General features: G+C 37.5%; 1 protein-coding gene across 1 annotated transcript in view; it reads left to right on the forward strand.

Annotated features, from left to right (window-relative positions):
* ADAMTS17 (ADAM metallopeptidase with thrombospondin type 1 motif 17) overlaps nucleotides 1-23,506 on the forward strand; it is a 611,877-nt gene that overhangs the window by 243,492 nt on the left and 344,879 nt on the right. Inside the window, exon 8 of the mRNA XM_053717604.1 lies at nucleotides 8,678-8,783. Coding sequence (XP_053573579.1) covers nucleotides 8,678-8,783 — 106 coding nt within the window. The remainder of the gene's footprint in view (nucleotides 1-8,677; nucleotides 8,784-23,506) is intronic.

The following is a 23,506-nucleotide window of genomic DNA, read 5'->3' on the forward strand; positions in this document are numbered from 1 at the left end:
TTTCCACAGTTTGAATAGTAGGTATTCCTTCCATTAACATATACGCATCGAAATATGGTATCTTGCATAAAATGAAAATTAGATCCCCGCATCACTTTGAAAACACACCTAGAAAATGGTTTATGTAAATTTATGAAATCTTAAAATATTCATGTTTGTTATGGTCAAGTAGTCTCACTAGATAAAATAAAAGGTGTATCCCTGATCTTGCAGACACCAATAAAAAAAACTGCATTCTAGAGGCATGGACCTACACGTAGGCCCAGCATGCATAATTCGCAAAGGCTCTATTACTGCACTTGTAATGTATCTTGTGTCAAGGTTGTCTTGTTTTTTTGTTTCTGTCATTTGTCTCATAATATACAAAAAATAAACTTGAAACTATTTAAAGTGGACTGTTTCATAGAGGGAGTTTTGTTTATTTGGTTTTAATGTGCTTGTTCTATAACACTTGGAAAGTATTTTTGTGATGCTGGTGTCCCTCACAGTGGAGCTCACTCTATGCACAGAGAGGTGAATGGTTAGGATGTTGTTCCATTGATTATAATGGATATTGACTCCCAAATCGCAGATGTGAGGAGGACTCAATACAAATGTTTTTGAATTCAGCAATTTTTGAATAGTGATTTTACAGCAGGTTTTATGCAATCTGAGCCTTTAAATCCCAGTCTCCTTTGTAAAGATGGGCAACGCTTTAGTGTTATTTTAAAAAGGGCCTAGTGTTATATAAAATGTTTTTGTGTGAGAAAAGATAAACATTTAAAAAATAAAATACAACACAAGATGAGATTAATCTGTGAAAAACGTTTAGTTAATCTTTCTTTCATGTAATTAGCAAGAGTCCATGAGCTAGTGACGTATGGGATATACATTCCTACCAGGAGGGGCAAAGTTTCCCAAACCTCAAAATGCCTATAAATACACCCCTCACCACACCCACAAATCAGTTTTACAAACTTTGCCTCCTATGGAGGTGGTGAAGTAAGTTTGTGCTTGATTCTTCGTTGATATGCGCTCCGCAGCAGGTTGGAGCCCGGTTTTCCTCTCAACGTGCAGTGAATGTCAGAGGGATGTGAGGAGAGTATTGCCTGTTTGAATTCAATGATCTCCTTCTACGGGGTCTATTTCATGGGTTCTCTGTTTTCGGTCGTAGAGATTCATCTCTTACCTCCCTTTTCAGATCGACGATATACTCTTATATATACCATTACCTCTGCTGATTCTCGTTTCAGTACTGGTTTGGCTTTCTACAACATGTAGATGAGTGTCCTGGGGTAAGTAAGTCTTATTTTCTGTGACACTCTAAAGCTATGGTTGGGCACTTTTTTATAAAGTTCTAAATATATGTGTTTAAACATTTATTTGCCTTGATTCAGGATGTTCAACATTTCCTTATTTCAGACAGTCAGTTTCATATTTGGGATAATGCATTTGAATATATCATTTTTATCTTACCTTAAAATTTGACTTTTTCCCTGTGGGCTGTTAGGCTCGCGGGGGCTGAAAATGCTTCATTTTATTGCGTCATTCTTGGCGTGGACTTTCTTGGCGCGAAATTTTTTTTCTATTTCCGGCGTCATACGTGTCGCCGGAAGTTGCGTCATTTTTTGACGTTTTTCGCGCCAAAAATGTCGGCGTTCCGGATGTGGCGTCATTTTTGGCGCTAATAGCATTTAGGCGCCAAATATTGTGGGCGTCAAATTTGTCTCTACTTTATTTAAGTCTCATTATTTGTTGCTTCTGGTTGCTAGAAGCTTGTTCACTGGCATTTTTTCCCATTCCTGAAACTGTCATTTAAGGAATTTGATCAATTTTGCTTTATATGTTGTTTTTTCTATTACATATTGCAAGATGTCCCACGTTGCAACTGAGTCAGAAGATACTACTGGAAAATCGCTGCCTGGTGCTGGAACTACCAAAGCTAAGTGTATCTGCTGTAAACTTTTGGTAGTTGTTCCTCCAGCTGTTGTTTGTATTAAATGTCATGACAAACTTGTTAATGCAGAAAATATTTCCTTTAGTAAAGTACCATTACCTGTTGCAGTTCCATCAACATCTAATGTTCAGAGTGTTCCTGATAACATAAGAGATTTTGTTTCTGAATCCATTAAGAAGGCTATGTCTGTTATTCCTCGTTCTGGTAAACATAAAAAGTCTTTTAAAACTTCTCTTTATACAGATGAATTTTTAAATGAACATCATCATTCTGATTCTAATGATTCTTCTGATACAGAGGATTCTGTCTCAGAGGTTGATGCTGATAAATCGTCATATTTATTTAAAATGGAATTTATCCGTTCTTTACTTAAAGAAGTCCTAATTGCATTAGAAATTGAGGATTCTGGTCCTCTTGATACTAAATCTAAACGTTTAGACAAGGTCTTTAGATCTCCTGTGGTTATTCCAGAAGTTTTTCCTGTTCCTGGTGCTATTTCTGAAGTAATTTCCAGAGAATGGAATAATTTGGGTAATTCATTTACTCCTTCTAAACGTTTTAAGCAATTATATCCTGTACCGTCCGACAGATTAGAGTTTTGGGACAAAATCCCTAAAGTTGATGGGGCTATTTCTACCCTTGCTAAACGTACTACTATTCCTACGGCAGATGGTACTTCCTTTAAGGATCCTTTAGATAGGAAAATTGAATCCTTTCTAAGAAAAGCTTATCTGTGTTCAGGTAATCTTCTTAGACCTGCTATATCATTGGCTGATGTTGCTGCAGCTTCAACTTTTTGGTTGGAAACTTTAGCGCAACAAGTAACAGATCATGATTCTCATAATATTATTATTCTTCTTCAACATGCTAATAATTTTATCTGTGATGCCATTTTTGATATTATCAGAGTTGATGTCAGGTTTATGTTTCTAGCTATTTTAGCTAGAAGAGCTTTATGGCTTAAAACTTGGAATGCTGATATGTCTTCTAAATCGACTCTACTTTCCCTTTCTTTCCAGGGTAATAAATTATTTGGTTCTCAGTTGGATTCTATTATCTCAACTGTTACTGGTGGGAAAGGAACTTTTTTACCACAGGATAAAAAATCTAAAGGTAAAAACAGGGCTAATAATCGTTTTCGTTCCTTTCGTTTCAACAAAGAACAAAAGCCTGATCCTTCATCCTCAGGAGCAGTTTCAGTTTGGAAACCATCTCCAGTCTGGAATAAATCCAAGCCTTCTAGAAAAGCAAAGCCAGCTTCTAAGTCCACATGAAGGTGCGGCCCTCATTCCAGCTCAGCTGGTAGGGGGCAGATTACGTTTTTTCAAAGAAATTTGGATCAATTCTGTTCACAATCTTTGGATTCAGAACATTGTTTCAGAAGGGTACAGAATTGGTTTCAAGATAAGACCTCCTGCAAAGAGATTTTTTCTTTCCCGGGTCCCAGTAAACCCAGTGAAAGCTCAAGCATTTCTGAAATGTGTTTCAGATCTAGAGTTGGCTGGAGTAATTATGCCAGTTCCAGTTTTGGAACAGGGGCTGGGGTTTTATTCGAATCTCTTCATTGTACCCAAGAAGGAGAATTCCTTCAGACCAGTTCTGGATCTAAAAATATTGAATCGTTATGTAAGGATACCAACATTAAAAATGGTAACTGTAAGGACTATCTTGCCTTTTGTTCAGCAAGGGCATTATATGTCTACAATAGATTTACAGGATGCATATCTGCATATTCCGATTCATCCAGCTCACTATCAGTTCCTGAGATTCTCTTTCCTGGACAAGCATTACCAGTTTGTGGCTCTGCCGTTTGGCCTAGCTACAGCTCCAAGAATTTTTACAAAGGTTCTTGGTGCCCTTCTGTCTGTAATCAGAGAACAGGGTATTGTGGTATTTCCTTATTTGGACGATATCTTGGTACTTGCTCAGTCTTCACATTTAGCAGAATCTCATACGAATCGACTTGTGTTGTTTCTTCAAGATCATGGTTGGAGGATCAATTCACTAAAAAGTTCATTGATTCCTCAGACAAGGGTAACCTTTTTAGGTTTCCAGATAGATTCAGTGTCCATGACTCTATCTTTGACAGACAAGAGACGTCTAAAATTGATTTCAGTTTGTCGAAACCTTCAGTCACAATCATTCCCTTCGGTAGCCTTATGCATGGAAATTCTAGGTCTTATGACTGCTGCATCGGACGCGATCCCCTTTGCTCGTTTTCACATGCGACCTCTTCAGCTCTGTATGCTGAACCAATGGTGCAGGGATTACACAAAGATATCTCAATTAATATCTTTAAAACCGATTGTCCGACATTCTCTGACGTGGTGGACAGATCACCATCGTTTAATTCAGGGGGCTTCTTTTGTTCTTCCGACCTGGACTATAATCTCAACAGATGCAAGTCTTACAGGTTGGGGAGCTGTGTGGGGGTCTCTGACGGCACAAGGGGTTTGGGAATCTCAGGAGGTGAGATTACCGATCAATATTTTGGAACTCCGTGCAATTTTCAGAGCTCTTCAGTCTTGGCCTCTTCTGAAGAGAGAGTCGTTCATTTGTTTTCAGACAGACAATGTCACAACTGTGGCATACATCAATCATCAAGGAGGGACTCACAGTCCTCTGGCTATGAAAGAAGTATCTCGAATTCTGGTTTGGGCGGAATCCAGCTCCTGTCTAATCTCTGCGGTTCATATCCCAGGTATAGACAATTGGGAAGCGGATTATCTCAGTCGCCAAACGTTGCATCCGGGCGAATGGTCTCTTCACCCAGAGGTATTTCTTCAGATTGTTCAAATGTGGGAATTCCCAGAAATAGATCTGATGGCTTCTCATCTAAACAAGAAACTTCCCAGGTATCTGTCCAGATCCCGGGATCCTCAGGCGGAGGCAGTGGATGCATTATCACTTCCTTGGAAGTATCATCCTGCCTATATCTTTCCGCCTCTAGTTCTTCTTCCAAGAGTAATCTCCAAGATTCTGAAGGAATGCTCGTTTGTTCTGCTGGTAGCTCCAGCATGGCCTCACAGGTTTTGGTATGCGGATCTTGTCCGGATGGCCTCTTGCCAGCCGTGGACTCTTCCGTTAAGACCAGACCTTCTGTCGCAAGGTCCTTTTTTCCATCAGGATCTCAAATCCTTAAATTTAAAGGTATGGAGATTGAACGCTTGATTCTTGGTCAAAGAAGTTTCTCTGACTCAGTGATTAATACTATGTTACAGGCTCGTAAATCTGTATCTAGAGAGATATATTATAGAGTCTGGAAGACTTATATTTCTTGGTGTCTTTCTCATCATTTTTCCTGGCATTCTTTTAGAATTCCGAGAATTTTACAGTTTCTTCAGGATGGTTTAGATAAAGGTTTGTCCGCAAGTTCCTTGAAAGGACAAATCTCTGCTCTTTCTGTTCTTTTTCACAGAAAGATTGCTAATCTTCCTGATATTCATTGTTTCGTACAAGCTTTGGTTCGTATAAAACCTGTCATTAAGTCTATTTCTCCTCCTTGGAGTTTGAATTTGGTTCTGAGGGCTCTTCAAGCTCCTCCTTTTGAACCCATGCATTCATTGGACATTAAATTACTTTCTTGGAAAGTTTTGTTCCTTTTAGCCATCTCTTCTGCCAGAAGAGTCTCTGAATTATCTGCTCTTTCTTGTGAGTCTCCTTTTCTGATTTTTCATCAGGATAAGGCGGTGTTGCGAACTTCTTTTGAATTTTTACCTAAGGTTGTGAATTCCAACAACATTAGTAGAGAAATTGTGGTTCCTTCATTATGTCCTAATCCTAAGAATTCTAAGGAGAAATCGTTGCATTCTTTGGATGTTGTTAGAGCTTTGAAATATTATGTTGAGGCTACTGAGTCTTTCCGAAAGACTTCTAGTCTATTTGTCATCTTTTCCGGTTCTAGAAAAGGTCAGAAAGCTTCTGCCATTTCTTTGGCATCTTGGTTGAAATCCTTAATTCACCATGCTTATGTCGAGTCGGGTAAAACTCCGCCTCAAAGGATTACAGCTCATTCTACTAGGTCAGTTTCTACTTCCTGGGCGTTTAGGAATGAGGCTTCGGTTGATCAGATTTGCAAAGCAGCAACTTGGTCCTCTTTGCATACTTTTACTAAAGTCTACCATTTTGATGTGTTTTCTTCTTCTGAAGCAGTTTTTGGTAGAAAAGTACTTCAGGCAGCGGTTTCAGTTTGAATCTTCTGCTTATGTTTTCATTAAACTTTATTTTGGGTGTGGATTATTTTCAGCAGGAATTGGCTGTCTTTATTTTATCCCTCCCTCTCTAGTGACTCTTGCGTGGAAAGATCCACATCTTGGGTAGTCATTATCCCATACGTCACTAGCTCATGGACTCTTGCTAATTACATGAAAGAAAACATAATTTATGTAAGAACTTACCTGATAAATTCATTTCTTTCATATTAGCAAGAGTCCATGAGGCCCACCCTTTTTGGTGGTTATGATTTTTTTGTATAAAGCACAACTATTCCAATTCCTTATTTTATATGCTTTCGCACTTTTTTTATCACCCCACTTCTTGGCTATTCGTTAAACTGATTTGTGGGTGTGGTGAGGGGTGTATTTATAGGCATTTTGAGGTTTGGGAAACTTTGCCCCTCCTGGTAGGAATGTATATCCCATACGTCACTAGCTCATGGACTCTTGCTAATATGAAAGAAATGAATTTATCAGGTAAGTTCTTACATAAATTATGTTTTTTTTTAAAGGATATATCTTGGTTCCCTTTAAATGATGTGATTTTAGGTTGCAGATGACTCTAATCAGGATCCTTTTTTCAACTATAATCACTAAAATGGTGTATGATTATGAGTGTCCCCCATGGACAATGATGGGAAAGTAATTTCCACATTGAATATGAGAGTCAAATGACCCTTCTAATTAAAAGAGATTCTCCTCCTTATATTGGGGTATCACATGGGTGCAGACAGAGATATGGTTTCTAAGCCCTCCGTTATGTATTATTCAAAACTGAGATTTGCCCATGGTTTTAATACCCTTAAAGGGACAGTACACTGTAAAATTGATTTTATATGAATGTATTTTCAATGACTTGTTATACCAGCTGCAGAGTAAAACATTTATGAGAAATTGCATTTTCCGATTTATTTGTGTATATGAAGTAGCTGATTTTGTGCTTTTAAACCACAGCCTATTACAATGGGTTGAGCTTCAGGTAATATCAGATCTCATTATGTTATCACTTTGTATACACAGACTTGTTTCCTTATCTTATATTTGTCTAGAAAACCAAAGCTCAATACTTAGAGAGAACAATGGAAAATTATCATTTTATTACTTAACTATCATGCCCCCCACTGAGAGTGTAATCTCTTCTGCTGGCTGTGTTTACTTAGGCTATTCAATAGAATATACTCCAGTATAGAAACTTTCAGTATAGGTTGGGATACCACAGGCTTAATCAGCTATTTCAAATGCCAAAATAGGGGTAAAGGAACTACTTGTAAAGAATTTAAAACACTCCAGCAGGTAAAATGAATCATTGGGAACAATTTAAAGGGGAGACATTTTTGGGGTGAACTGTCCCTTTAAATTAGAGTAGTTCAGTTAGCAGAGGTAAAGCCCATGGGGATCAAGTGAATACCCTGGCATTGTAAAGTGCTTATCTCACTATTAGTCTTTTTAGACTGTATATAGGGTATGAGATGAAGTCAGTTTACTGTATTATGATCTACACATGCACAAAGGAGTAGAGAATGCTGCCCATGTATTTCTTTCAGTTTACAGGTATATAGTACATAAACTGGGCAGGTTCTATTACTGTGTCCTGAGCTTACACGTACATGAGAATGATGAGCCAGAATGATAGAGTTGGAAACAAGCAATCCAAATGAGATAACAATAAGGGCAATAAGTTGTCTGTTTTTTTTAAAGAAACCAGGAGGTAAACTTCAAAAAGAAGCAAAAGGTGTTTCTGTTATAGAAATTATTTTGCTAAGTAATTGTGCTTAGATATGTCACTAAGTAGCAAGTTGAATGGGATTCATTGTATCATACAGAATATCCCTTATTAAAGTCATCATTATTATGTACATTGCATCTGTATCTCATCACACTGTGTCCCCTTTCTGTGCACCTTGTGTCTAGATCTGCCTGTACTTCAGCTTGTATCTGTATCCTCTCAGATTACAGTCACCTTGTCTGTCACCTTGCTCTACATCTTGTACCCTAATAACTGATTTTTTCCGGCATCTGCCTGCACATGACACTGCATCTCAGTATGTCAGAATTGTTTTCATTTTGCAAATGATTCCTGATTAACTGAACATAGCAACCTTACAATCTGTCTACGCAGTCATCAATATTCTAGACTTTTAACCAATCTGTCTTAAATATGGTCCAAAGAGGTCATGCTAAAAGGACATTTTGGGGGCTACCATTTAAATGAAATATTTGCAACGCATGTATATTATGAAATGGCACCAAGTACTGTGGACCAGTTGGTAATGCATTTATAACTTGTATATAAATATAACATTTGTCATTTTACTTTTAATTTGTATAAAATGTATGGATTTTTTTCTGATTTGAAGTGTGCCATTTTACTAATTAGGTCAGTGTTTTTTACCCTCACTGATACATATCTTCTATCCTTATACACCCTGCCAGGTTAGGAGAGGATTTTCCTCTTGTAGACAAATTCTGTTATTTCACAGTCTTAAAATATTCCAGAAAATACAATATGTGTTCTTTGTTTCTTCAGGAATCGCCTACCTTGGAGGAGCATGCAGTCCTAAACGCAAGTGTGTCTTGGCAGAGGATAACGGGCTCAATTTGGCTTTTACTGTTGCTCATGAGCTAGGCCACAAGTAAGTACATTTTTCTGATGAATTATTTAAATAAATCAAATGGCTGAATTTTACTTGTAAGAAATTGTTTCTGCACTCATCAAATAACAGACCCCCGGTAAGTTAAAGGGACAGTAACAAAACTTTCAGATGGTAATATAAAATTATGAATTATATATAAATATATATATATATATATTTATATATATATATATATATATATAAGAAAAACTCTGCAATATACTTTTATTATTTGTTTTGCCACCTTTTCCTGTAATTCAATTCTGAAATTGGGAGCTTTTCAGTTCATGTTAGAAATGGAGGTGCAGAACACTGTTGTATTCCACACAGCCATTGGCTGAACACTCTAGTGACCTATTTATAGCTGTCCTGAATTGGCCACAGCAGAGAAGCTAACCTAAATCACAATGTGGCAGCTCTGGGCTCCCATTGTTTTATAGAAACTAAAACTTTACACTTATTTTGTTTATATTTAAACAACTAATGAAACTTTAAAAAATACATCTACACGTTATTTTCAAACGAATCTTTTCTTTGAACGCATCATTCTATATAGCATTAATTTAGTGTTAAATGTTTCTTTAATGTACATCTGCATATCACCCATGATTTGTGGCTAGGTATTAGGGACTTAGGATGTTGAGAGGGCATTGCCTTTTTTTGGGTGGGGCTATGTCAAGAGGGAGTGCGTTAAGATGTGGATAATGGGTGCATGGGTATTACCTAGGTTAAAGTGATGGTAAATCCTACTGTTTGTGAAACGGTAGGATTTATCAGTGGAACAAATAAAGGGGACTTTTAGTCATGAAATATAAAATACTTCATGCTGAAAGTTCTTTTATGTGTTTGAAGTGTTTGCCGTACTGAGCTCCTCAGGCAGCCCACGGCAGAACTCTATTTTGCTGAGAGGTGATGCTTCCACTTCTTAGCCAATAGCCGTTTGGGCCAGCTGGCGCCAAGCCAGATAGCTAGCTTGCTATTGGCTAAGAGGTGGAACGTTACCTCTCAGCAAAATAGAGTTCTGCCGTGGGCTGCCTGAGTGGCTCAGCGTGACGAACGATTCAGACAAATAAAGGAACTCTCAGCATGAAGTATTTTATACTTCATGACTGAAAGTTCTCTTTATTTGTTCCACTGATAAATCCTAGTGTTTCACAAACGCTAGGATTTACCATCACTTTAAGAGAAATTCTGCAAATTATTATTATTATCAGGTATTTGTACAGCGCCAAAAGGTTCCGCAGCGCTATGAAGATGGGTGGTATATAAAATAAACTATTACAGGGATCAAATGGGGAGAGGGGGTCCTGACGAGAGTTGCACTGTTGTAGTCGGCTCTTATGAAGGTGAACTACAAACAGCTGGGCTCATAGGCAAATAGGGACATATGGCTGTTTTGGAGGGACAGAGCTCAGAATTAGGGACTGTCTCTCTCAAATAGGGACAGTTGGGAGGTCTGCATCTGGCACGCTTCTTTTTAGTCTGAATGCTTGAGCTCTCTTTAACATTTCAATGCATTTCCCAAATCTAGAGTCATTTGACATAATATATTTTTTTGCGTGAGGATGGCACATAGAACGTATTACATTTTTTCACAGTGAGATGTGAGCGCTAGTCAGACAATATTTGTTTTCTGTGGTGCGCGTCACAGCTTTTGTTTTCTGTTCTACTGCAGCAGGAATTAAACTCTAATTAGCAGTTTTGCCTATTTATTATAGCTGAGTGGAGTGAAGCTAGGGAGCTTTGGGAATAAAAGGTTTCCTACAGATCTCTTATTAGATAATGCACATCCAACTATCTTATAATTAATCGGAGCAATTAACAATCCTTTGAAAATGCACATGTTTGTAATCGGGAGCTTAAGACATAGATCTTTGCAAAGAAGCATAAATCTTTTATTTCGAATGTTAGATTCCATTATGTGTGTTTGCAATTTGCATGAACATTGTGCAAGATTGTACTATCATCAAACACCTTTTATGTCTGGGCATTTGCTGTTAATCCAAATGTTATAATAACAATACCAACACTAGTTAGTAAATATGTAATATGTGTCTGATTTCTGGCTTTATCTACTTATGGTATATGTAAAATCATTTCTAAATAAAAAAATATATATATTTATTTATTAATAAACTTGTGTGTGTAACAATCTATATAATGAATAGCCCAGACAGTTTAGAAATACATATACAAACTATAAGGATGAATTCAGTTCACTCAGGAATGACAAGTTTAATTCTTTAGCTACAAAAGAGCAGTATTGGATTACATTCCCTCAGGTGTTTAGCAATCTGTCTGCCACCAAGATTAATGTCTGATATGACATATACATATATATTTCTAAGGCTTTAATACACTTTCACTTTGCAAAACAGTTGAAAAATCCCATCCCAGAAACTTATAGCATTTAAAAATCTAAAACGTTTCCTTTTTTGCGGTATTTATGAAGTTCGGCTTTCTGCAGTGGCTCACAAGCCTGGATTGCTTAAAGGGACACTAAACCCAATTGTTTTCTTTCATTATTCAGATAGAGCATGCAATTTTATGCAACCTCCTAATTTATTCCTATTATCAATTTGTCTTTGTTCTCTTGCTTTCTTTATTTGAAAAAGGCATCTAAGATAATGAGTCAGATAATTTTTGGTTCAGACCATAGGACAGCACTTGTTTATTGGTGCTGTCCAATCAGCAAGGACAACCCAGGTTGTAAACTAAAAAATGGGCTGGCTTCTAAACTTACATTCATGCTTTTCAAATAAAGTTAGCAAGAGACTGAAGAAAAATTGATAATAGGAGTAAATTAGAAAGTTGCTTAAAATTGCATGCTCTATCTGAATCATGAAAGAAACAATTTGGGTTCAGTGTCCCTTTAAATTTAAAGGGACATACAAGTCAAAATGAAACTTTCATGATTCAGTTAGCACATGCAAATTAAAAATAAAAATAAGTCAATTCTATTGATATTTATTGTTGAAGGGCAAGCTAAGTTAAGCTTAAGAGTGTGCATGTAAAATAAAACACCACTGAAATATTTTGCTAAAAACACACTTGCACGCTTCTGAGCTTTCCAAGCTCTTCAACAAAGGATATAATGAGAAATATGATAATAAAAGTGAATTATGTTTTTTAATTGCTTTTGAGTGAAAGCTAGCGGAGCTTTTAATATAAAATATTTGATTTAATGCCAAGAGGAGCCTGGTGAGCTCTAATAAATATAGGCTCAGGTGATGACCGGCAGTATCTAGTGATATAGCCCAAGCATAGGTATACATTTCTGAAAACAGATATTACAACTGTAACTGTGCCTTATGGGCGTGGGCCCCATCACATTTTGCTTCAGCGTTAGGGTTGACAAGTATTGGTGGTAGGTGTGGTCATACAAAGTCCCCCTAAAAGTTTAAATTTGGGCCCTCACCATAGATCCCACCACCTATACTCACAACTCAGACAGAGCATTCATTTTGAAACAACGTCCAATAAAATTCTATTATCTAATTTGCTTCATTTTCTTTGTATCCTTTATTAAAGGAGCAGTAATGCTCTACTGGGAGCTAGCTGAAAGCTAATGCGAAGAGGTATATATGTGCAGCCACCAATCAGCAGCTTTTGAGCCTATCTAGGTATACTTTTCAGCCAAGGATATAAAGAGAATGAAACAAATTATATAATAGAAATAAATTGTAAAGTTATTTAAAAGTGCATGCTCTGTCTGAATCCAGGAGCACACACACATCATGATTAAACACCCCCATGGCTGGCCATATTTGTAATGAATAGAGCAGGGACATTCTTAAAATTTGTGGGGGCCCTGAGCAAGACAAATGTGCAGGGCTCCACAGCCAAGATCTTGTATTCCCCTCCCCTTCTATGCCCTGCCCCGGTCCCCTGTTTGGCCCACACCATCCCAACATTCAGTGTTACCTATATGAAGAATAACAGTATATATTACATCTCTTGATACCATGGACACCTCTTCATAAAGGAAATACAGGATATGCATTGCACCTTTTCTTACTCTCTTCCCTGAAAGTGAGGGCCCTGGGTGAGTGCCCCTCTCGCCTTTCCCAAAGAGGCATACAAGACCCTGTACATTTAAATTATACTTGAAAAATGCTGGCCATTTAAGTGTCCCGTATTTTTAGAAAGATTGTACAGGACAGCCTGCTAAAATACTGGAGTGTCATATTAAATATTAGACACCTGGCAGCAACCCTATCCAGTTTTGACCCCTATTGTATGGGATGTTGCTATTTTGTCATATATGTCACATACACATGTTGCATTGAAAGTTGTTAGCGTGTTTATGATATCAATATCAATATATTTTCCATCACATCACATTCACTGTAAATTCCCAGTGAGAGGCAGCTGTTCTATAAAACAAATTCTCATTCCTTCAACTCAAGCATTTGCAGCACTAAGTTTTATCCATAAACTATATCATTTGGCAAATCTGTATTTCCCAGTAATTATCTTGTATGACAAGTTACCTTGGAAAGTGCCAAGCCTTGCTGGATGTTCTGCAAATATTTTCGTGTTTGCTTTAATAAGTTGCAGAATAATGAGGAATGCTTACTAGAGAATGAGGCTTGATGTGAATTAAAAGTGGGTTATAAGTGTGTGTATATGTGTGTATGTGTGTATGTGTGTATATATATATATATATATATATATATATACACTGTGTGTGTGTGTATATATGTGTATATACTGTATGTATATATATATATATATGTGTGTGTGTGTGTTTGTGTATATGTATATATATATATATATATATATATATATATATATATATATATATATATACACACACATATATATATTAGGGCTGGGCGATATGGGGGGGGGAATTTTTTTTTTTTATATTTAAAAAAGGCGATTGTGATTTAATCGCGATTTTCTTAAAAATTACTAAAACACCTTAATTTTTCAATAAAATTTTTATTTAGCACTACAGAATCTTAATGTACATGTTTCTCAATGTCCAATACACTCTGGGAGCATACAAATACAAACCAAATATCTGTATGTATTTGTGTGTGTGTGTATATATATATATATATATATATATATATATATATATACATACACAGTTACACACACACACACACACATATGTGTGTGTGTATATATATATATATATATATATATATATATGTATATATATATATATATATATATATATATATATACTGTATATACAATATATATATTATTACTTTTTTTTCTTCTTTTTTTAAACATTTTATCTTGACTGATAATGACCCTGCTCCTGTCCAGGAATCCAATACTTGCATATTGGGGGCTGCTCCTTTCAGAAATGCTGTACCTTGCTGATATCAAATACATTGTAGATGCAGTTAACCCAGCAGCTAGCTAGCAGAGGGGACTGCAGTTTTAGCCTTTTTGGCAGCCGTGGGGTTAACTGCATCTGCTATGTATTTGAGCCATTTCTCAGAGAGCAGGAGATTGTGTGGGAGGTTCCATAATGATTACATACCCTAAGTTTCAGATTGCAGTCGTCCCTAGGGGGAAATATAAGTAAGTGGCTTTCCCTTTTCTTCAGTCTCCTGCATGGGCTCTGATTTTAGACTTCTATAGATTGATCGGCTGCTACTGAGATCACAAACAGAAAGTGAAAGTAAAACGGTCATTTTACTAATGTGTGCTAAAAGCAACCACTAGATGGAGCTGGTTTGCAAAAAATCACATACAAACAAATGCAGTACAGACACATCTGAAGATTTATTTATTTTTCAAAAAATCGCATAAAACAGTGATTAATCACGGTTATGTATGTATGTTGTGGGTAAAATAAGAAATTGGGTAATCCTAGCATTAACTGGGTAAGCCTGACATTACCCAAGGGGCTGTGGGTAAAGCCCGATGTATCATGATAAATCATCTCAGAGTGCATCGAGTCACTGCATCAAACATATATACGATTGACTGTAATTCACACATCTTCACTATCTTTTTTGCCTCCGCCTGGGGGTTCAAGGACGGGCATAGCCCCCCTTGTTAACCTCATTCCTAAAGGTTCACTTGGGGTAGATGCCAGAGGATCGGTGGGGCACCTTCGTTGAAACCCCCCCCCCCCAGGCAGAGGCAAAAAAATTGCGTAGATGGGGGAGTTGCATTACATCGGTCTTTATCCTCAGCCGTTTGGGTAATGTCAGGTTTACCCGGGTAATCCTAGGATTCCCCGGATTTCTGACTTTACCCATAACATATATAAACAATCTACCTTGTTTGTCCATTACTTGGCTCGGGTTTTGTCACAATTACATTAAAAAAATCATTGTTCACTCACTTTCAGCGAGGGAAGTGTTAGCAACAGGTGTTTAACTAAAGACCCCCTGTTTTAACCACTAGTAGACCTCAGAAAGATGGATGATGGAGGAATTCAAGAAAACAGTGACACTTGTGTCTATGTTTAGTGGCTACTTGTTTGCATATAATTAACTATTGGCTAGATTACGAGTTTTGCATTATGGCTGAAAAAGCCTCATAATGCTGCTTTTTTACTACCGCTGGTATTACGAGTCTTGCAGGTATTTCTGCACCGCACACTTTTTTGGCCGTAACGCAGTGTAACTACCGCAGCTTTCAAAAAGTCCTTTTTCAATGGGACTTTCATAGCGCCGGTATTAAGAGTTTGCCTGGGAGGCCAAAAAGTTAGCAGTACAGCCAATACCGTCAAGATCCATACCGTAAACTGAAAGTCAGTAGTTATGGGTTTTGCGCTACAAATCTGTAGCATAAAACTCATAACTAAAGTGCTAAAAAGTACACTAACCCATAAACTACCTATTAACCCCTAAACTGAGGCCCTCCCGCATCGCAAACACTAAATAAAATTATTAACCCCTAATCTGCCGCTCCGCACATCGCCGCCACTATAATAAACATATTAACCCCTAAACCGCCGCACTCCCGCATTGCAAACAATAGTTAAATATTATTAACCCCTAATCTGCTGTCCCTAACATCGCTGCAACCTACATTACTGTAATTAACCCCTAATCTGCTGCCTCCAACGTCGCCACCACTATACTAAAGTTATTTTTATTTCACATCTAAGTTTGTATTTATTTTAACTAGGTAGACTAGTTAGTAAATAGTTATTAACTATTTACTAGCTACCTAGCTAAAATAAATACAACTACACCTAACCTTACACTACAATTAAATAAATTACATTAATTAAATACAATTAACTAAATTACAAAAAAACAAACTAACACTAAATTACACAAAATAAAAAAGAAATTTCCTATAAAAAATCCTATTGGCTGATGCAATCAGTCAATAGAATGCAAGCTCAATCCTATTGGCTGATTGGATCAGCCAATAGGATTGAAGCTCAATCCTATTGGCTGATTGTATCAGCCAATAGGATTTTTTTCACCTTTAATTCCAATTGGCTGATAGAATTCTATCAGCCATTCGGAATTCAAGGGACACCATCTTGGATGATGTCATTTAAAGGAACCTTCATTCTGCAGCGACCATCGAAAGAAGAGGATGTTCCGCGCCGGATGTCTTGAAGATGGAGCCGCTCCGCGCCGGATGGATGAAGAGAGAAGATGCCGTCAGGATGAAGATTTCTCCCGGCTTTGTTGAGGACTTCTTGCCGCTTGGATGAAGACTTCTGCTGCTTCGTTGAGGATGGATGTCAGGTCTTCAAAAACTGTAAGTGGATCTTTGGGGGTTAGTGTTAGGCTTTTTTAAGGGTTTATTGGGTGGGTTTTATTTTTAGCTTAGGGTTTTGGGCAAGGAAAAAGAGCTAAATGCCCTTTTAAGGGCAATGCCCATCCAAATGCCCTTTTCAGGGCAATGGGGAGCTTGTTTTTTTTTAGTTTGGATTTTATTTGGGGGGTTTGGTTGTGTGGGTGGTGGGTTTTACTGTTGGGTGGTTTTTGTATTTTTTTTTACAGGTAAAAGAGCTGATTTCTTTGGGGCAATGCCCCGCAAAAGGCCCATTTAAGGGCCATTGGCAGTTTAGTTTAGGCTAGGGTTTTATTTGGGGGGGGGGGGGGCTTTTTATTTTGATAGGGCTATTAGATTAGGTGTAATTAGTTTACATATTTGATCATTTCTTTTTTATTTTCTGTAATTTTAGTGTTTTTTTTTTGTAATTTTGTTAATTGTATTTAATTAATGTAAGTTATTTAATTGTAGTGTAAGGTTAGGTGTTAGTGTAACTCAGGTTAGGTTTTATTTTACAGGTAAGTTTGTATTTATTTTAGCTAGGTAGTTAGCATAGGCGTCACTACATGGGGGCTTGGGGGGCAATGGCCCCCCTAAAATTTTCTTCGCCCCCCCTGTGTGCCCCCCCACCAGGCCAGAAATTGGGAGGCAAACTCACATTCTGGCCTCAATTTGCTGTGCACCTGCCTATTATTTTCTGTGAGGCTGCTATATAGACCGGGAACAACAAAAGGATAATTCTAACTTCTAAGGGGTAACTCTCTAAGGTAATTTTAATTATTTTGTGCCTTTGTGGGTGGAGAATTCGAAGCGCAGCACAGACCAGCTACTGCAGCAGTAGCACAGCATATTTAGCACAGCAGCAGTCTCTGACAGCACCGCTCCTTTAAAAAGAAACTTCTCCCTCCCCTTCTCTTTTCCCTCACGCGGTGCTCTCAGTAAGGCAGGCAGCAGCACACTCAGGACGGCTAATTTATAGACAGGAGGATGGACTGATACCAAATGAGCTCCTGGGGTGACAGATGCAGCTGAGATTTGCCAGGTCTGTAATTTGTGTCATGTTAAAACTCATGTCTGCTCCGTACATGAGTGGAAAAAACAAACAAAAAACTCCTAGCTGTATCCCTACCCTGACCCTCAGATTCTTCCTGCTCAGAACAGGCCTGTTTATTTGTATGTGTATAAGCGCTATGTTTGTTAAATGAGCAGCCAGACTTTTTTTTCTTGTGACAGAAAATATATAGATATACAGTATGTGAACTGTGTGTACTGATTCAGGCAGCATTCATTTGCATAAGTAATGTGGATATTAACATTATAGAGCATGCTGAAGTATTACAATCAATGTGTAATTTATATTTATTTTTGCTGTATGTGTTTATGTGTGTGTATATGTGTGTGTATATGTGTGTGTGCATGTGTGTGTGTATATGTATATATGTATGTATATATGTGTGTGTATGTATATATATGTGTGTATATATGTGTGTATGTATATATATGTGTGTGTATGTGCGTGTGTATATGTGTATGTATGTGTGTGTATATATGTATGTGTGTGTATGTTTGTGTGTGTGTGTGTATACAGTATGTGTGTATGTGTATGATTGTATGTATATATGTGTGTGTTTGTATGAGTGTGTGTATATGTGTGAATATGCATGTATTTGTGTGTATGTGTGTGTGTGTATATATATATATATGTGTGTGTATATATGGGTGTATGTATGTGTATGTGTGTATATATGTGTGTGTGTATGTTTGTATATATGTATGTGTGTATGTTTGTGTGTGTGTATGATTGTATGTATATATGTGTTTGTGTGAGTGTGTATATGTGTGAATATGCATGTATGTGTGTATGTATGTGTGTGTGTGTGTGTGTGTTTGTGTGAGTGTGTATATACAGTATATATATGAGTGTGTTTGTGTGTGTGTATGTTTGTGTGTATGTATATGTGTGTGTGTGTGTATATGTGTGGGTGTATATGTATGTGTGTGTTTTTGTGTGTGTGTATATATGTGTGTGTGTTTGTGTGTGTGTGTATGTATGTGTGTGTGTGTGTATGTGTGTGTATATATATATATATATATATATATATATATATATATATATATATATATATATATATATATATATATATATATATATAAATGTCCAGCAAAGTGCACTCCAGATCTTGCATATATGCGCCTTGGGTGCTAGAGCCAAAATATTAATACATCAAAAACAAGCAGCACTCCAAAGGTCTTATATCCATATGTCACCTTTATTTATGTGAACGTTTTCGGGCTACAAAGAACCCGTCCTCAGACTTACAAGCCTTGTAAGTCTGAGGACGGGTTCTTTGTAGCCCGAAAACGTTCACATAAATAAAGGTGACATATGGATATAAGACCTTTGGAGTGCTGCTTGTTTTTGATATATATATATATATATATATGTGTGTGTGTATGTATTTGTGTATATGTGTATGTATGTATGTGTGTTTTGTATATATGTGTGTGTGTGTTTGTGTGTATATGTGTGTGTGTATATATGTGTATTGTGTGAGTGTGTATGTATGTTTGTGAGTGTATGTGTGTGTATGTATATGTGTCTGTGTATGTATGTATGTATGTGTGTTTTGTATATGTGTGTGTTTTGTGTGTGTGTGTGTATGTAAGTGTTTGTGTGTGAATGTTTCTGTGTACTTGTGTGGATGCATGTGTATGTTTGTAGAAGCCTGAGTGTTGAAAATTATTAGTGCCCCCCCAGTTTTGACGGTGGTATCTTATGTGCCCCCCCCTATATATTGTTCCTAGAGTCGCCACTGGTAGTTAGTAAATAGTTAATAACTATTTACTAACTAGTCTACCTAGTTAAAATAAATACAAACTTACCTGTGAAATAAAAATAAAACCTAACGGCTAGATTACAAGTTTTGCACTTATTGTCACCGCTCACTTACCTACAGCGCTGGTATTACAGGTTTTTACAAACCCAGCGTTTAAAGACCAGAAGTGAGCGTAAAGCAAAATTGAGCTCCATACCGCACTCCAACACCAGCGCTGCTTAAGTCAGCGGTAAGCTGGTTGTACGTGCTCGTGCACGATTTCCCCATAGACATCAATGGGGAGAGCCGGCTGAAAAAAAGCCTAACACCTGCAAAAAAACAGCGTAAAGCTCCATAACGCAGCCCCATTGATTCCTATGGGGAAACACATTTTATTTTTACACCTAACACCCTAACATGAACCCCGAGTCTAAACACCCCTAATCTTACACTTATTAACCCCTAATCTGCCGCCCGACATCGCCGACACCTACATTATACTTATTATCCCCAAATCTGCCGCTCCAGACATTGTCGCCACTATAATAAACATATTAACCCCTAAATTGCCGCACTCCCGCATCGCAAACACTAGTTAAATATTATTAACCCCTAATCTGTCGCCCCTAACATTGCCGCCACCTACCTACATTTATTAACCCCTAATCTGCCACCCCCAACGTCGCCGCCACTATACTAAAGTTATTAACCCTAACACCCCCTAACTTAAATATAATTAAAATAAATCTAAGTAAAACTTACTATTAATAACTAAATAATTCCTATTTAAAACGAAATACTTACCTGTAAAATAAACCCTAAGCGAGCTACAATATAACTAATAGTTACATTGTAGCTATCTTAGGTTTTATTTTTATTTTACAGGCAAGTTTGTATTTATTTTAACTAGGTAGATTAGTTACTAAATAGTTATTAACTATTTACTAACTACCTAGCTAAAATAAATACAAATTGACCTGTATAATAAAACCTAACCTGCCTTACATTAACACCTAGCCTATCTCTACAATTAAATAAATTCCTTAAATTAAATACAATTAGCTAAATTACAAAAAAACAAACACTAAATTACAGAAAATAAAAAACAAATTACAAGATCTTTAAACTAATTACACCTAATCTAATAGCCCTATCAAAATAAAAAAGCCCACCCAAAAAAAAAAAAAAAAACTAGCCTAAACTAAACTACCAATAGCCCTTAAAAGGGCCTTTTGCGGGGCATTGCCCCAAAGAAATCAGCTCTTTTACCTGTCAAAAAAAATACAAACAACCACCCCAACATTAAAACCCACCACCCACACAACCAGCCCCCAAATAAAAGCCTAACTGAAAAAACCTAGGCTCCCCATTGCCCTGAAAAGGGCATTTTGGATGGGCATTGGCCTTAAAGGGCATTTAGTTCTATTGCAGCCCAAACCCCTAATCTAAAAATAAAACCCACCCAATACACCCTTAAAAAATCCTAAAACTAACCCCCGAAGATCCACTTACAGTTTTGAAGACCGGACATCCATCCTCAACGAAGCCGGGAGAAGTCTTCATCCAAGCGGCAAGAAGTCCTCAAGGAAGCCAGGAGAAGTCTTCATCCAAGCCGGCAGAAGTGGTCCTCCATACGGGCAGAAGTCTTCACCCAGACGGCATCTTTTATCTTCATCCTTCCGACACGGAGCGGCTCCATCTTCAAGACATTCGGCGCGGAGCATCCTCTTCAATCGACTGCATCTTCTACAATGAAGGTTCCTTTAAATGACGTCATCCAAGATGGTGTCCCTTAGATTCCAATTGGCTGATAGAATTCTATCAGCCAATCGGAATTAAGGTTGAAAAAATAATATTGGCTGATGCAATCAGCCAATAGGATTGAGCTTCAATCCTATTGACTGATCCAATCAGCCAATAGGATTGAGCTCACATTCTATTGCCTGATTGGAACAGCCAATTGAATGCAAGCTCAATCCTATTGGTTGATTGGATCAGCCAATAGAATTGAAGTTCAATCTTATTGGCTGATGCAATCAGTTGGAAGGATGAAGATAGAAGATGCCGTCTAGGTGAAGACTTCTGCCCGTCTGGAGGACCACTTCTGCCGGCTTGGATGAAGACTTCTCCCGGCTTCGTTGAGGATGGATGTCCGGTCTTCAAAACTGTAAGTGGATCTTCGGGGGTTAGTGTTAGGATTTTTTAAGGGTGTATTGGGTGGGTTTTATTTTTAGATTAGGGGTTTGGGCTGCAATAGAGCTAAATGCCCTTTTAAGGGCAATGCCCATCCAAATGCCCTTTTCAGGGCAATGGGGAGCTTAGGTTTTTTTAGTTAGGCTTTTATTTGGGGAGTTGGTTGTTTGGGTGGTTAGTTTTACTATTGGGGTGGTTGTTTGTATTTTTTTTGACAGGTAAAAGAGCTGATTTCTTTGGGGCAATGCCCCGCAAAAGGCCCTTTTAAGGGCTATTGGTAGTTTAGTTTAGGCTAGGTTTTTTTTATTTTGGGTGGGCTTTTTTTATTTTGATAGGGCTATTAGATTAGGTGTAATTAATTTAAAGATCTTGTAATTTGTTTTTTTATTTTCTGTAATTTAGTGGGGTTTTTTTTTTGTAATTTAGCTAATTGTATTTAATTTAGGGAATTTATTTAATTGTAGGGTTAGGTTAGGTGTTAGTGTAAGACAGGTTAGGTTTTACTTTACATGTCAATTTGTATTTATTTTAGCTAGGTAGTTAGTAAATAGTTAATAACTATTTAGTAACTATTGTACCTAGTTAAAATAAATACAAACTTGCCTGTAAAATAAAAATAAACCCTAAGTTAAATACAATATAACTATTAGTTATATTGTAGCTAACTTAGGGTTTATTTACAGGTAAGTATTTAGTTTTATATAGGAATTATTTAGGTAATGATAGAAGGTTTTATTTAGATTTATTTTAATTATATTTAAGTTAGGGGTGTTAGGGTTAGACTTAGGTTTAGGGGTTAATAAATTTAGTATAGTGGCGGCGACATTTGGGGCGGCAGATTAGGGGTTAATAAATTAAGGTAGGTGGCGGCGATGTTAGGGGTTGGAGATTAGGGGTTAATAATATTTAACTAGTGTTTGCGATGCGGGAGTGCGGCGATTTAGGGGTTAATATGTTTATTATAGTGGCGGCGATGTCTGAAGTGGCAGATTAGGGGTTAATAATTTTATTTTAGTGTTTGCAATGCGGAAGGGCCTCGGTTTAGGGGTTAATAGGTAGTTTATGGGTGTTAGTGTACTCTTTAGCACTTTAGTTCTGAGTTTTATGCTACAACGTTGTAGTGTAAAACTCATAACTACTGACTTTAGAATGCGTTACGAATCTTGACGGTATAGGCTGTACCGCTCACTTTTTGGCCTCCCAGGCCAAGCTTGTAATACCGGCGCAATGGAAGTCCAATTGAAAATAGACTATATGCAAATTGCGTAAGTTGATTTGTGGTAAGGCCAAAAAAGTGTGCGGTGCCCCTAAATCTGCAAGACTCGTAATACCAGCGGTAGTAAAAAAGCAGTATTATGAGCCTTAACGCTGCTTTTTTATTCATAACGCAAGATTCGTAATCTAGCCGTAAGATAGCTCCAATGTAACTATTAGTTCTATTGTAGCTAGCTTAGGGTTTATTTTATAGGTAAATATTTAGTTTTAAATAGGAATTATTTAGTTATTAATGGTAGGTTTTATTTAGATTTATTTTAATTACATTAATGTTAGGGGTGTTAGTGTTAGACTTAGGGGTTAATAACTTTAGTATAGTGGCGTCGACATTGGGGTGGAAGATTAGGGGTTAAGAAATGTAGGTAAGTGGCGGCAACATTGGGGGCGGCAGATTAGGGGTTAATAAGTGTAATGTAGGTAGCGGCGACATTGGGGGCAGCTGATTAGGGGTTTATAAGTGTAGGTAGGTGGCGGCCATGTTGGGGGCGGCAGATTAGGGGTTAATAAGTGTAGGTGGGTGGCAGCGACATTGGGGCGGCAGATTAGGGGTTAATAAGTATAATGTAGGTGGCGGCGACATTGTTGGCGGCAGATTAGGCGTTTATAAGTGTACTGTAGGTGGCAGCGATGTCGGGGACGGCAGATTAGGGGTTAATTAGTATAATGTAGGTGGCGGCGACATTGTTGGCGGCAGATTAGGCGTTAATAAGTGTACTGTAG

Source organism: Bombina bombina, chromosome 6 (assembly GCF_027579735.1).
Source record: "Bombina bombina isolate aBomBom1 chromosome 6, aBomBom1.pri, whole genome shotgun sequence".
Lineage (NCBI taxonomy): Eukaryota > Metazoa > Chordata > Amphibia > Anura > Bombinatoridae > Bombina > Bombina bombina.